Source organism: Cebidichthys violaceus, unplaced genomic scaffold (genome assembly GCF_023349555.1).
Source record: "Cebidichthys violaceus isolate CVI_PGR_0920_01 unplaced genomic scaffold, fCebVio1.0.p SCAF_5, whole genome shotgun sequence".
NCBI classification, from domain to species: Eukaryota; Metazoa; Chordata; class Actinopteri; order Perciformes; family Stichaeidae; genus Cebidichthys; species Cebidichthys violaceus.
The window spans coordinates 3,533,621-3,550,446 of record NW_027176705.1 but is presented as its reverse complement, the minus strand read 5'-3'; the positions used below and the strand labels follow the sequence as shown (position 1 = coordinate 3,550,446).

The following is a 16,826-nucleotide window of genomic DNA, read 5'->3' as shown; positions in this document are numbered from 1 at the left end:
ATGTGACCACCTAGGGTGTTACTGACTGCTATCACAGCAGGTTTCGGTAGGATGTGTGTTTTGTGTGTGTGTTTGTGTGTCTGATTTTCCTGAGGGTGTCCGTGTTACAAAAGGAGACAAGAATCATGGATGCACTCAGTCACATATACCCTCTTTCTCGCTCCTTGAGCCTGAACCCTCTTCCCTTGCTGTGCCTCCTCTTGCATCATCTTGGCAGCACATCACTGCCTGCCCACTGCGACACGTGCCAGGAGGAGGACATGACTGTCATGTTCCTCAAAGGAGCACTTTGTATGAATTATTGCTCGTTTCTTGTTGGTCCTACTGGCTGACGGGGTTCTAGGTTTGGTTTAGTGGAGACATGTTAATGGTTAAATGGTCAGATTGACAGCTCAAAAACCGCATAACGATGTAGAGTGTTTTACTGTATAGATTGTAAAACCACGCAAAAAACAGATGTTGCGAGTTGCAACTTTAAAAGCAGAGCCCACTTTTAATTGCTGATTCTGTGTACTTAATGCCATAGGTATGTGAGTACAGTTATTGTTGCAGAATATGATCATATAAATATATGATACATTGACATCAATATCTCACTATCCTGTCCACTAACAATTACAGAGTGCCTCATAATACATTGCTGCTGTATAATGAGTATGGCTACACATCAGTTTTACAAATGGATGTATGAGTGGTGTTCATGTGTTGCATTATATATTGTCAAAAACCTTTTACTGTTGAAAATGCGCCTCATCGATAGATGCTCCTGCTAACATTGTCTTCTGCTTGTGGTAATTTACTATAGTAGAAAGAGGAATGTATTACATTTTTTGTTGTTGTTGTGTTTTTTACTGTAAATCAGTAACACATTAGGCCTCAACAACTTTTAAATTGACCCAAGTCAAGTGTCTTTGCTCACAGGGAGATAAAAGTGCAGTTAATTAATTCTGTATCAGGAGTTTTACAAGCAGTTTATGTAAATGTTACCCAAATGAAGTCTCAGGGAGTTTGAGGCTACAGAAAAGAACATGATTGGTTATTGGTTGTAAGAAATCATTGATTTCTTAGGCCATCTTCGATTCATTGTCTGTTTTTTTATTTCATTTTTTTTAATTCCTGGTGTGACATTTCCTCAATCACTCTCAGTACCTTTGTTTTTATATAGTTAAACTGTATATGTTTGCAAGCTCACATATGCATATGCATTCTGCACATACTCCTTTATTCGTGTGTGTGTGTACTGTTATACAATGAATGATAATAATGAGGTGGTAGGAGTAGGTACACCGAGCCTTCTCATTCAGACGTATAGAAGTAACTGAGAGTGACCTGCTTACATAAGAAAGCACATATAAATAACTGGTAAGGCAGCTTACAGAGACACCCTAAAGGAGGCGGGCCAGAATGTCCTGCTTTGTTGGTGCATGTTTCTCCACTGTGTGTCTGTGTAGCTGTGCAAGTGTTCAGTTGGGCACGTAAGTAAGAAAGAATGAATGGATGAGAATAAAAGAGGAGTCTGTATTTGTGTGTGTGTGTGTGTGTGTGTGTGTGTGTGTGTGTGTGCACGCGTGCATGTGCATTACTTAATGAAGTCTCTGATGCATCCTCTGCTTCCTGCTCGGAGGCTTTTGGTGCCAGAGCTGGTGCAGAAGTGGATACTGCTAATTTTAGCATCTCTGTGTGAATCTCTGAATGTGTGAGAGGGAGAGAGAAGGAGAGCAACGAGAGGTTGGAGGAAAGACAAAAAAAGAGAGGATAAAATAAGAAACGATGAAAAGGAGGAGGATATGAGAGAGTGAATGAATAGGGCTGTAGCCGAAATCAATCATTCATTCTTTTCTTTTCTACATGAGAAAACATGAGAAACAATGAAAAGGGTACGCTACGGAAGCCCTGAGAGGCAAGGTGATTATATATTTTGTTTTGCTCAGAAATGTTGGCCAAAATGATCCTTTAAAGATCATGCATTGGAGATACAGTGATTCTTACATAATGAGATTGTACTCGTGGGAGTAGCGGGTGGGGGTGCACTATGGTAGCACTATACAAGTAATACTACCGCTAGACTTCTGTGATGAAGTTCTACAGTACATGCTGTACATCCACTGTATAGTTGTTTAATGGCCGTGGTCCCTGGAGCAAGTCATTAAAGATCCAATGCTCCAGCAGCCCATTTACTCATCTTCAGCCTGTTGGAACAGCTTTACTCAATAGAATATTTTAATTGAATTGCCTCTGCAAGAGTAGTTTTGTTCCTACAGAAAGACATAGTTTACGGAGTTATTGTGTTCTCAAACAGTTTCTAATGCCTCTTTGCAGTTTTCAGCATTGCATAACACTGCACATTCTATTCTGATCTTTCTGTGCCTCAGCTAACAGCGAATTGCTTTTTATTTTGATATGTTTTGAGATTTCCCAAATGTTATATTTTGCCGTGGACTTTTGTATTAAAACCTTACACTGCAGTGGTGATTCATCAGACTGAAGTCTGAAATACATTATTAAGTCATAAGTTTGCCTTTGTCCTAATGCATTATATGATTGAGTCACATCAACAGGAGTTAGTGTCTCTGTGGGTTTCTGGTGTTATGGCAGAGCTGTGTCAGTCGGCCCCTGTGATACATCTTAGGGGGTCCATTGACAGAACTGGGTCAGAAGCCAAGATGAAGGAATTATGTCACAGGGAGAACCATACCGGCCTCAGCTGCCACTCTGGTCCTCCAGCGTTTTGTCTTGAATGATCCTGTCCAACCACACGCTTCTAAAGATATAGTCACTGAATAGTAATTAAAGTATAAAAATGCTGTGGAGATCCACTGCAGTTCATCATCATATCCACGACTTTTAAATCAATGAGGCAGAGAGTGGGTGAGTCTCCTGTGAGTTTGTCCGTCCCTGTGGGCCGAGTCAGACAAGATGACATCCTCACCAGGGACCTTGAGTCTACTCCTCCCTCAGGACCCCCCACACTGTTTACCACCAGCAGTGCACAAAGGCGCGCACACACACACTACTGTGTATGCGTGCACAGAAGCGTATACATGCATAGTGTAACATGCACAGACATGCACACAGATATTAGGGCGCTATTTGAACTGCCTGATTGCAATGCTATATGATGTATGCATAAAGACAATAGCAGCGCACACTTTGGACTTTTGTTTAGATTTGTTTATATATATTAGCAAAAGTGCAGGTGAAATTGAAAATAAATAGGATGGGTCTGGAGAGGTCTATTAAACAGCTGTACCGATCACAATGGTCCATAATACAAATGTCTCACTAAATGAAAAAGATGCATACTATTGTTGTACAAGAAGTGGAGAGTGGTTTGGTGCGAATGTATGGCGGCAAAAGCATGAACATAAAATCTACCATTATAAGGCAGTTTACATTTTGCAATTACAGTCATAATTCTGCAGTATCACATAATTAAGCTGACAAGTCAACAATCAAACCTGTTGGAAAGATGGCGATGAGGCGCGCAGCTGTTGCAGCCGGTAAGATGATATTTTTGGCTGAAAATATAGAGAGAGGATAAGAGTGGTGAGGGTTTAAGTGATGTAGCGAGAAGAAGGATTTTTCATGGAAATATTTAGCTCATTACAGACTCACCAGCTTTCCTGCTGTAATTACATTAAACTTGCCTTTTTGTTTGTCAAAATATGTCAGCTATAGGTGAAGAATTTAACATTGCAGTAAATATAGACCTGGTACTCAGGCGTTTATTCTCAACCCTTTGCATAATTCACAGTGTGCAGGGCACAGTGCCTTACGAATAGATAAAGCATATTTCAAGGTCAATAAAATAACACATTGTGGCGCTGCTTGCTATAGTCTTTGTGATGCTACAAGAAAAGCTCACAATCAAACATGCCTGCACGTGAACAGTATGTGAAATGCTTTTTTTTATTTTTAATGTGTCAGTCCATGTGACACCATGAGGAGACTGGATTTGCATAAACAGCATAAATAAATATGAATTAAATTGCCTTTGAAAAGGAAAAATTGCCCATTTAAAAATATCTGACACCTCAGCTTTTCAATATAATTCCTGTCATGGAAATGAAATTCAGATGAATGATAAATTAATCACATTCAACGGCCTGTAATAACATTCAGGAGGTTTTGATTGTGTTTAAAAACACAAGAAATGTCTCTCGCCTCCAACATTATTAGGTGGAAGTCTTACCTATAAAAAATTCAAAACCATTTTCAATAAAAAAACAGATGAAGTTAGGCGTCTTCTGTATGTTTTATTGCAGTATCTTTAAAACACTGCCCCCTGCGGCCTCATTTCCCTCAGACTTTCTCCCCTATTCAAACAATCACATTGGGCCCAGTAAATAGAAAATTATATCCTTTTGCTGTCATTCAGATTGTGCAAAGAAGCGCATTCTGTCCCTCTCTGCCTCCATTTTCTAGAGAGAGGATATGAGCTTTATGACTTCTAAAGTGAAGAGTTTGGAAAAACGGAAGCTTTTCAAGAACATGACACTCCTTTAAGCTCTGGCATACATTTCCGTCTTCAAACCACAGATTTTGAAGCTTGAAATCACATTGTTTTAGCAGCATTGAAGTTTCTCAGAGTATGTATCCAATTATCTTTTGTGATTCCAGGTAAAATTCCTACTTATAGACATGAAACAGACAGATCTTTACTTATAGAACATTCATGATCTCCCATGGTTGTACATTTATGCTTAGTATGAGCATCTTCTAAAGCCACTGTCACAACAATAGGTAGTTGTAACTGTAACATACACAAGCAGAAAAACAAGACTTGAGACTGATCCAACTCATTTCATGCTGTTTGTACTTTTGTTACAGTAAATTAATCTCCCTTCATTGATTTTATGTCTAGTACAATATCTGTAGATAATGCTAACTCTTGCCTTAACTCTGATGCATTGAAAACTTCCAGTCAAGCAGTACTGTATTGTTTTGGAAATAGAAACAAATTAGTATGTGGGGCAGTAGAAACGTACCGCATTGATTATGTACAGGTATATACTATGGGCAGTATGTGTATGTCTAGGATGTAATGTAGACACAGGCATTCTGCAAACACTCACTGTACCAAGCTAGCAGAACCTGTCTGGCAGCACCAAACAAAACACTTGCTGACCTCAACTGTACTGTCTCCTAACTGACCTCCATCTGCTTGGAAAGAAAGGTTGACAAACTGTGATTGTGTGTGCATGTGTGTCCATCCTGTATGTGTATAAGATGCCTTGCAGTGCCAACTCAGTTATTAAAGTGGCACAGCCAGAGTGAATACCACAGCTCAGATATTACACAGCCTCTGCGGCAGAATACCTGCAGGCCGTCTGTTGTAAAACAATCTCGACTCAATATTCACAATGTTTAAGCCACCTGCTCCTTCAGTGACACAGACTGACTAGGTGAATCCAGGTGAAACCTTAAATCCCATGGCAATTTCAGCCATCAAAACGACTTCGGCCTTGAAGGTTAGGTCTTGATGAAAGAAGTGATCCTCGCCATTTCTCAGTGTTTGGCTTCCAAAATAATTAACCCTGAGGTGCTGGTATCATTGTGGCTTTTCATATCAGCCATCGGCAGGACATTGTAAAACTTTAAACAGTCCCCTAGTGTGACTCCTTGGATTTGTTAGAATGTAATTAGAAGTTAAAATCTATATGTGCAAGTTGAACAAACTACACCTCAGACATTTAGTGTATAAGTGGATCAAATGACTTGAAACAGGCTTGCTGCTCAAAGGCATTTCTCATATCATGGGATATTTAAAGATGTTAGTCTGTGCTGTTTCATATATTAATTTCGCTAAGAAATTAATATACCTACCCGTACTGTGATTTTCAGCTAATCAAGGCTCTGTTTTTGACACTATGTACCTATGTGATAAGACCTGGTGGCTATGGCAACTATCCACCTTTTCTTATACAATGTCTTCAACAAACTGTCTTCTACAAATTTTAAGAAGATCCTTATTCTAAAGTTACACCAAAACACACATACGTATGTGTGCACACACATTCACACACATACATGCTGTATATGACAACCTGCCCTTGTCATTTTAATGATGTTTTCTGTAAAGTGCAGTCTAACCTCGGTGATACAAGTAGTAATGAAATGAGAAGTAACTGATATCAGACTGACGTGAGTGGAGCATTCAGAATCTTATCCATTCCAAGGAGTAAAATATTGCATTGTGCATTTGAATACATTATCCACAGGTAGATATGTTAATTGCACATATGTAAATATTTTTCTCTAAGCTTAGTGAGGAGTGTAGGCTGGTAAGCTATGCACTATTCATCAGAGTAAGCACAAAGGTTCTTATCAGGCTTAAGACACGACAGCCAGGGTGCAATGCGTGGATTTAAACACGTCTTTGATGTTGTGTGAATGTATGAATCTTGTATATGCAAAACAGTGTGTGACTATGTGTGTCTTTATTTCTGCCTTACCATGTCAAATAACCTGCTTTGAAATTTAGAAGAAATCTATCACAATCCTTTAAATTCCCAACTTCTCTAGACTTGTATCCAGGTATAGCCAAATTGTGTCTCAGTACAGCTGTGATGGATTGGAGTTCACACCTGGCAAATCCAATATGTCTCAAATGTGTCTGAAATACCCATTTATGATCAGATATAGCTTCACCAAACCCCACATTTTCAGCGGTGGAAATCTGTAACAGCTGCTGAACCAAAAATAGAATCCTGCACTGTGCCATAGAGAAAGGGATTGTATGGCTATTTCACAGAGAGCAGTTAAGAGGGAGAGAGAGGCCTTTCCAAGCATGTGAACAAACCACCCATGCCATTTTTGTCCACACTAGTGGCATAGCTCAGTGAATAGCAATGTTGGTTGGTCAATCCAGACTGAAATATCTCAACAACTATTGTGTGTATTGCCATGATGTTTTTTATGGGAAGAAAAATATGTTTTTCTCAGTTCTGTGTTGAGTGCTATTTAGCAAATGTTAGCATACTTACCCAATGTTTCCTATCTCTTCTGTTTCTTCTCATCCTTCTTAATGCTGTTGTCTCATCTGTAGGAATGTGTAGCAAAGAAAATTTTGTTTCCCCACCCCTGCAGTAAGGGGTGCAGAATAATTTTCCTCTCGTCTTTTTCTCCCATGGTTTTTTTTGTCTCATCCAACTTCATTGGTTTCGTTTCTTTTCACACATCTCTTGTTTCCTCTCTTGGACCATCACCATCCGTCTCTCCTCCAGGGGATCCCATGGAAATGTTTAATTGTTCTGAAATGTCTACATTGAGCTAAACTAAATGACTCAGCAGCAAGTCTAATCCATTTTAGCTTCTGTTTGTTTGCAGTCATTCAGAGGCCTTCTTTCCTTTGAAGAGAGCTGGATACATTCGCTAGCTTGGTGTTACTTTCTTATTCTTCTCAAGGTTGTACATAATTAGGGTTAAGGTGTCAGATGCAAACCAAACACTACTGGTCAGATCTGTTTTATGCGTATTAATTAAGATATGTGCACACTTTTATTAGTGTGTGTGAGTGAGTGTGTGTCTGTACTTTTTTGAAGAAGGAAGCAGTAACTGAGGTGCTGCTTTCTGTCCAGATCACATGAAACTCATTTACTATATTGTAGACTGACAATGTAACATGCTCTGTTGTTAATTCAGAGTCTGAGACTCTGTTTAAGAATCGAGACTTCAGTGGATATACTCTATATGCTAACGTATGCTTCTCATGTTTTAATCAACATTACAGAGCATGACAAGCACCGCCTATGCAAAAGTACTGAATACATGAATCTTCACTTCAAAGTCAAATGGTTCCATAATGAGTATGTTCGTGACCTGCCGGCCTTCAAGAATGTCCCGCCTGAGTATTCTCTGTAAGTATCCTCTTTTTTCACCTACATATAGCGGACTAACTTACCTATAAACTAAACCGACTTACGGCGCACATGTCACAGACTTAGTGAGGTGAGGTTTTGCAGTAGAGACTGCAAGGAGCAGTGAAGTAGTAATGTTACGAAGCATAGACAGAACAAATAGATGCTACATCCACACGCTCTTGTCACAGAGAAAAAAAAGCACATTGCTATCCTCGGATGAGTGACAACTTTGTTTGTCTTATTTCCTGCCACCAGTATAGCACTTAAGCATGGGGGAATTGGCAAACTACCAAGTGGTCAGCTTGCTAGTTAGCTAGCTTGCTAATTATTCCATGCCTTAATGCTACACTGGTTACAGGAAATGGGCCAAACAGCATCTAATGGTCCCAAGCACTGAAGCGGAGCTGCATCTGCTCTCTTCCCGGCGAGTTTCAACATTATCTATATATATATATATATATATATATATATATATATATATATATATATATATATATATATATATTAATCTCTGTGGAACCCCAGAGGAAACTGTTATGTAGCCTAAAAAAGCATTTCTCTTGACCACAAATTGTTTTTAACTACTCAATAATTTAATTTCAAATAGTCTTGAAATATATTCTAATCATATTCCAGTACCACAGAAACCACAAGGAGAATATGTAATGATCAACAGTAAGACTATCAATCATGGTAGTTCAGAGAAAGACTGAATCTGTAAAACTGTCATGTTCATGTAATCTGTGCTGGCAGTTTTTTTTTTTTCCAGCAAGACGTTAAACAAGCTGATCATGAACTATTTTGGTTGAGGAGAAAAAAATGTATAACCTAAAAAGCATGTTCTTCTTTACCCATAACTCTGTTTTCATTGTGCATGCATAATCATGTGCAACAAAGCAGGGATAGCTGCAATGTAAACATATGTAATGCATGCAGGGAATGCAGTTTGTCAGAGTAATGACTCCCCCTCCCCCCCTCGAGTCACTCAAACACTATCTCTAGCAGGATTGATTCTTCTAGTTATGTACATCATACACACACACAGTCTTTCTCTTTCGTCTGTCTGTCTTTCTTCTCTTTCTCTGTCACCACACAAACCTTATTTATTGGCTGTCCCTCCTGTAGCAGATGCCCTTAGCCAGAGTTCAAAGTAGTTTTGGGGGGACATCTGTTGCTCTGAGGACAAGCTCAGGCACCATATTACACAAGGAAATGTTAAAGTGAAACAGACAGAACAGCATTATTATTCCACTTACAAATGTACATCCTCATCCACCCCGGCCTGTCCTCTGCTGTCCTCTGTCCGAGCCTCGCAGTCTAATCTGTCGACAAACGGAAAACTGATATCAATGCCTACATGGATTTCAGCCTTGGCCAAAACCACACTGAAATCTGCTAGGTCTTTTCAGTGAACCTTTTTTGTATGTAACGCAATTCATTTGTATTGATCTCCCTTAAATACAGTGGTTCTCCTATATTTGAAATGTTCTCATATACTAAACCCTGACTCTTCTGGTGCTCCTGAAAGAAGAGATGAAGCAAATGCTAAAAAAAAAAAAACTTCCCACTATGATTTGACCATTCAATTAAGAAAAGTGTTTATTTTTTAGGTGGTTTGAGCCATTTGTAATTCAGTGGCTTGCTGAGAATGAGGACGTTGCCATGGATTTCCTCAATGGAGCACTGGAAAGGGACAAGAAAGATGGCGTGAGTATAACATTGAATTATTTCTCAATATATAACTTTATATTTAACCAACCAAGCCACTTAAGACTGTTACTTATTCAGATGGACAGTCTGCTTTGACTGAATTGACCTCTTGTAGAAGAGGGTGTGGGGGATAAAAGAAATTTTGCAGTAAAAAAACAATCCTGATAAAAACAGGAAGCAAAACATGATTTTCAGGGCAGTAAAAGGCATATGATGAGAGAAAATGTGCCCAAGCTTCACAAAACAAGTTTGACACAGAAATGATTGTAATATACTAATGCATCTTCTAGCTTAACATATAAAAGCATTGCACAGCACTATATATTTATGATTTACGCGCTTGATTTGTGTATCCCAGAATGTCCACTGAACAAAGTAAATCATGATTCATCTTTACTTTAACACATGAAACATGGAATTCAACAACACTTTTATCTCAATCATGAATTAACGCAGGAATTCATACGTGTCAAACATATAACTCTGTAGAGTTTGAGTGTTAAATGTTTATAGTGCACCTCAGATGTTACTGAGTATTCGTGTGTAAAGGGTTAACAGCACACCTTCTAGTTAGTAATTGGCAGTAAGTGGTCTAGATTGCTCTGCGAGTGATCTAATTATTAAGTAATTGGTACGTTAGTCTATGTTCCCTTTACTGTGCCTTAATAATGTCTCACAATTCTGAGGTGCTTAAAGGTCTTAAGTCTACATCTGTATCTTTCTCTCGTTTCCTTCTTCCAACGTCCCCATCACTCTCTCTACCCTAATGTCGCTCTCTCCTCCTCTCTATCCTGCAACAGTTCCAGCAAACCTCGGAGCACGCCCTCTTTTCATGTTCGGTGGTTGACGTGTTCACTCAACTAAACCAGAGTTTTGAGATTATCAAGAAGCTGGAGTGTCCAAACCCACAGGCTCTGGCTCACTTCATGTGCCGATTCGCGAAGGTCAGGCTCTTTGGAACCCCTCTCCTGTGGAGAGTAAAAACTCATAGTTAAAGAGTTTGCTGTTGAGTTGAGGAGAGACTGTGGTATATTTATTCAGTTTGATATTATCTTGTTATTAGGTTGTTACTGCTTACATTTTTTTCAATGACTTCCAGAAATGTAATAATAGAACAGAAATTATAACATTGTCTCTTTCCCCCCCCTACAGACTATCAACAAAGTTCTTCTACAGTATGCTGTAATCATATCCAAGGACTTTCCTTTGTATTTGAGTAAGGAGAACGTGGTAAGTACCCAGTCAAAGTCTGCTTGTATTAATAGCAAAGGTTACATTGATTGTTTTGGTTTGAAATGCAAATATGGTTTGTCAGATGATGATGTCTTCATGATAACGGTCTCTAACAGCAGTGTGTACGGGAAGAATTTCAGTTAGCAGTCCAGTCGGTTTACACTGAACCCTGCTCTGGATTCTGTAATGCACTTCATGTATTGTGCCTAGGTCCCCTCTCTCTCCCTGTTTCAACTCTCAAGCTGTACTGTTGATTAAAAGCAAATATCTGCAAAAATGTAAACAGAAAAACAAAAAGCCTCTTTATTAACCGAGATGCAATTATTCATCTCACACAGTCCATAGCTGATGGGCAAAAGTCGTTGGTATTTTCTGGGCTTTTTGTCCATTATTTAATGTGATGGATGACTAAATGCAGAGCCTTCTGAGTGGCCTCATTATCCTTGCTGGTCTTTGAGGTTGAAGTGAGAGATAACACACAGGATGCTAGCGGAGGAGGCAGATGCTTCTTTACAGTGTTGACAGGCTCATTACTATTGTTCCAGAGAAAGCATTAAAATCTCCCTCCCTGAGAAAGGGCTGAACAGACAGATGATGGAAAGAAAGAAATAAGAGGCAGATGGAGTTGTACAGTGGCAGGATTACATCAAATTAAATCTAAGCTCTAATTTGTTAGACTGTCACGTATATAGTACATGACCCACATCTTAGCCATTTTTTACCAAGACTTTACTGTGTGTGTGTCTTTCTCACCAACAAACACACACACATACATTAAAGCACTGCAGTTATTGCATTAGTTAAGATGAGGATTTAGAGCAGTGCTTTCCATCTTTTGTGGCTTGTATACCCTTTATTATTGTGACCGCTGCAACAAAGGCCATAGTGTGGACATCAGTTTTTAAAGGTTTGCTCTTGCTTCAGTTTGCCTTAACTATTTTCAAAAGCCTCAAGTATATAATATTTTACATTAAAAAGCATACATTTGACATTGGTGGAGAGGTACATCCTTGGCAGGAGTTTGCCAGTAAATCACGAAACTGACACATAAAGCCAAACAAAGTTTCACACTCAAATTCACACCAGAAGTTTTGAGTTTCCCGCTAACCTAACCTTCATGTTTTTGGACTGTGGGAGGAAGTCTGAGCACCCTGCCAAAACCCAAACAGGCACAGGGAGAACATGCAAACTCCACACAGAAATGCCCCAGCTTGCCAGCGAGCTCAAATCTCCAATTTTCACCCTCTCTCAAATCACAAACATGTAGCTGAGGGAAATCTCCATTGTTTTTATTTAGATTGAGAATATCTTATCACTTCCTTACAAATATGTTCATAAATCTATTCGATGAACAAGCCATTGTGTGCTGCCGCAGAGACACTATTGGCTGCTTTGTGGATTGAAAGACACCAATCTTGTCCTGTGGGGCACAGACTAAACATTTTAGTATCATCCATTGCCACTATCATAATTTTGAGGTGTTGTATTTTTGTCAGTTGTTTTTTGGGCAGATAATGTACTGACTGAAAGCTCTGAAGAATTGCTCACAGTCTCCATAAAAAGCAGCGTGATTAATGTCTGTCATCCGTTAAACTTGTTGTGCAGCTGAGAATCGATAATGCTAGACATACTCACTGCAGACATTCCTCTCCCTGCTTTATTATGTATTGCGTTTCCCTGCTGACTGTCGATGTCATGCTGAAACCTACCATCTTTGTATAGATGAAGTGTCAGAAAATCAAAATCATTTTACTTGTTCCACCCTTCTGACAATGTGTTGCAATTATCTGGGCTAGTCTCAAGTGTATGATGTCAATAGCTGTAAAAAAAGGAAATTCATGTTCTAGGTTTTTGTTGGATGTCAACGCTGTTATACAGTATATTATCAATATATAGTTGGTTGTACTATACAAGCAATCTAGTTTTATCCTTAATATACTTGTACTTTTACAGCCCTGCATCATCCTCAACAACATTCAGCAGCTCCGTGTCCAACTGGAGAAGATGTTTGAGTCCATGGGTGGCAAACAGGTCTGTGCCTACTCAAGTGTATCCGTCAGCTGTGTCTATGTCACGTTTTGAGGCAATTCACTTTTAATTAAATGAAGATTTTCCATCAAGACTTAAACTTTTTTTTAAAATGTATGAATTATTACAATGTAGTACTGCAAAGATCTGCATTCTTCCACTGGAAGGTGAAACCACAAGGTTAGCTAAAGAACAGTGTCCACAGGGCTTCAAAGGAGTCAGTGTCTTTCAAAAGGACACTTCAGCAAGGTTGATGCCAGGTGCTGTGAAATAAATGCTGTATCATGATCATGTAAATGTTAAAGACATTTATATAAAGTGAAAGTGAATTGACCCCGACAGTGATGCGCTGTAATCCTTCCCTCAGTTCTGCACTTATCCATTTAATAGACTAATCAGACAAGTAGTTCAGTTTGCTAAAGTCACCTTTTTGACTTCTACCGCAACTAAAGTTTCCCAATAACTTCCTTTGCACCCAGTCACTACTTCCCTTCCACTAACCCTCCTTGTGTATAATGTGTCTCCTTTTTGTAAACATTGAGTTAAAACCCTATAAATCTGTGTATTGGGTTTGAATCACCGTTGAGTATTTTCCCTGTCAGTCTAACCTGAGAAGCAGCCGCCTCGGCTTCTTATGACTTACACGCATGTTTCTCTTCTCCAGTATCTAACGCCTGTCTTGCCTTGCGTTTTATCTCCCGTCGTTGTGTCTTCTGTTTCCCCCCCATTTCCTTTCTGTGCTCTCTCTCTCTGTCTCCAGGAGGAGGGGGTTGTGTCCTTCTGTAAGGTGTGTGCAATAGGACCCCGTCAACACCCCTTCCCACCATTTACCAAATGATACCAAAAAGCACGCCCCCTCCCCCCTGTTCCTCCCCGCCACCCCTCACACGCTTCTCACCCCACTCCCCAAACCCCTCCAGCAGCATGTGCCACAGAGCATATGGAATCTGAATTACCCATCACCCCTCTGGACAGGCAGCTCAAGCTCACCATCCCGAGCGCTCTGGGGATAGTGGCTCAACCTACCCGATCCCATCTATATTTTTAGCTTGCTTTTTTTCCCCGTCTGCCACTTCTTTATCCATGGCTAATTTAGAATTGCAATATTTATTTTAGTCTGTTGTTCCTCGTATTTTTTCCTAGTGCAAAAAGTGGAGTCAGAGGCTCACCCAGTTGCTGGCTGTGGTTTTGATCATCTCTATCCATTCCCCAGGCTGCAGCCACAAAATGCTTCTGACAGGATTTTTTAGACCGTGTTTAATGAGCTTCTCAAACACTTACAAATCTCTCCAGCTGTGTCCTCAGCTGATGTGCTGCTACCTCTCCACAGTTAGCAGTTCTAGACCTGTCCTGGATCCCTCCCAGACCATTATTGTATGAAAAATAATGACACCAGAAGTCCTGAACTCCCTTCGAAAAGCATGGATATTCTTTGTCAATGGACAATGCGGTATATCTTTAAGAACATCTTAAGTCATTTATCTTGAATACTAATTATGCAGCTGAGGTGTATTTCAGTTTAAAATTTTCCATTTGTTTCCTCTCTGCATAGTAGCCTATTCATTACAGAATAGTTTCCTATCAATTAACTCCCAGAGAGCAAATGTAATTACCAAATGCTGTTGTCATAGCATTACCAATAACAGAAATTAGCAATAATCTCTTACAGTGCCCACATTCATGGAACCACCATGGACTGATTTCTCTAGATTGATATCAGGCTGTATTTTGGATGCTGGCCTGTTTGCTAATATGTTTTTCTCACTTTAGAGATGGTAGTTTTTAAACCTTTATTTACTTGGCACTGTTCAGGACCAACTATATTTCGCAATAGTCACCCTGCCAGAGAGTAGATATTGTATTGTTGAAACAGGCAAAGGGAAGCAAAGCTGGGCTGCTGTTGATAGGCTGTCAGCCAGGATAGAGTTTGTGCACTCTGGGGGACTCTGGATATCAGTCAGCTTCCACTGAAACTAGCTACCGTGGAGGAGCCAGGTGTTCTACACATTCTAAAAGTGGTTTTCCTTTGCATAACGTTATATCACCATGATGAAAAATATAGGTCATCCCTAATAAATGGCACTTGAAAGACATTAAATTGGATCTATTCTGGTATAGCCGATATACATTAATATAAATAGCATTCATCATTTTATTTCTCAACATTATATCCCATTTTAAGACACTCCAACACCTTCATCAACCTGACATTTTAGAGGATGAAGCTTTGATATTTTGCAACTAAACAACTGCCTCACTTGGCACTTGGGGTGACCGTGGCTAAGTGGCGAGCAGGGCCGCCTTTCAATCAGAGGGTCGGTGGTTCGATCTCCTGCTCTACTAGTCTCATGTCAATGTGTCCTTGAGCAAGACACTTAACCCCAAAATGTCTCCCGTAGCTGCGTCTACGGTGTGTAGATAGATACTGAATTGTAAGTCGCTTTGGATAAAAGCGTCTGCTAAATGACCGTAATGTAATGTAATGTAATGCAAGTCAAAGTAGCTTTGAATGGAGGCTTTTCATCCTGGTAGACATTTGACTTGAGCAACAGGAACCACACACAGTCAGAATGGAATTTTCTCTCTCAGGAGGTGACAGGTGCCTTGGTTTATATAGCGGGGTGAATGTCCTTTAGCAGCATTCACATTAAGACACAGTGTTCCTGGAAATGATATGGAGAATCTCAATTTCATAGACTGCCAAGCTGCAGATTAGAGCCCAGCCACAAACTTTCCCCAGGCCAAGAGGAACTGATAAAAGACCAAGGCCTACAGTATTTTTCTGCTATCACTTGAAAAGATATTATCTGTTACTCAAAGACTAAAATAACTCTATGGTCAATTTCCTCTGTGACAGGAAAATCTTGAATGCTGTGATCATTTCCATTGAGGTGACAGCAGTACGAATATGTGCACACGTGAACACACACACATTAATCGATCCCGTGTGTGCTGCAGATAGAGACATGTCTGCAGACTAACAATATCTATGTAAGGTTTAGTTTACACATCTGCTTCCCAGCTGAGCCATCCGCCATAATAATGTGTGAGATGAGCGGCTTCACGGCTAAGCTTACCGGTTCTAATATGACGATCTGTCATGCATGTGGTGCGGTGCCTGTCCTGACACATCCATCTCGGGCACTGAGCCTCTGCGACGTGTGTTCTCCACCCCCATCCAAAACATCAATGTTTAGACATTTGTACATGGCAACCGTAAATCATAAACACTAAGATGAACCGTGATGCGGATGCACTCATACATGCAGTTGCTTACCGACACACAAAGCACAGCACACACTTCCGATATCCACCCATGCATTTGCTTTTAATAGGCCCAAAACCACAGAGAACACAAACATCTGCACATCCATCACATGCACATGCATAAAAATGGTGCTGCAGAAACCCAATACATGCCATGCATGGGCATATACATGCTGTAAATCAATTATGCAAATGTGTTTGTGTGAGCTGGTATATGGAAAATTCTTCATTGCAAGGTCATGTTGGATTTTTCAGAATATCATACCAGATATTTAGGCACATAGTACATGTTTTTAGAAGGTTTGTAGCAAATTATAGCTATTTAGTTAAAGCAACATCTCTTGAAAAATGAACAAAATATTGGAAAGTTGCACACTCACATTAATTAAGTTAAACAAACACATGCAGCAACAATTTCCTTCCTGAACATACAAAGTCACGAAGAGGATCTCAGTATCAGAACATCTGTAGATAAACAGGATTTATGGATATATGACAGTAAGCGTTTTTCGCTAAGATGTTACAATGTCAAGGCTACCTAACAGCAAACTCTCTCTACTGTAAATTGTGTAATAGTGCACAAAAATATTTCCTTTTGAGAGGCTACTAGCTGGCTGCTTCTTTGCTATGTCTCTTGACTCGGCAAGCAGTCATCTTTGCAGCGCTCGGAGGTGAGCCGTCCATTTGTATTCAGAACGTCGCTCGGCACAGATGGCAGGCAAAATG

At 39.8% G+C, this 16,826-nt stretch overlaps 1 protein-coding gene across 3 annotated transcripts in view; it reads left to right on the top strand.

Annotated features, from left to right (window-relative positions):
• Nucleotides 1-16,826, top strand: part of LOC137887311 (protein unc-13 homolog C) — a 98,333-nt gene that overhangs the window by 63,834 nt on the left and 17,673 nt on the right. For 2 of the 3 annotated variants that reach the window (XR_011105047.1, XM_068730183.1), the window contains exons 19-24: nucleotides 7,733-7,859; nucleotides 9,473-9,569; nucleotides 10,373-10,516; nucleotides 10,725-10,802; nucleotides 12,759-12,836; nucleotides 13,594-13,620. Coding sequence is in view for 2 of the 3 variants with exons in the window: in XM_068730183.1 (XP_068586284.1) it covers nucleotides 7,733-7,859; nucleotides 9,473-9,569; nucleotides 10,373-10,516; nucleotides 10,725-10,802; nucleotides 12,759-12,836; nucleotides 13,594-13,620 (551 nt within the window). In the remaining variant the exon portion in view is untranslated. The remainder of the gene's footprint in view (nucleotides 1-7,732; nucleotides 7,860-9,472; nucleotides 9,570-10,372; nucleotides 10,517-10,724; nucleotides 10,803-12,758; nucleotides 12,837-13,593; nucleotides 13,621-16,826) is intronic. The other variant, XM_068730184.1, reaches the window with a different exon arrangement.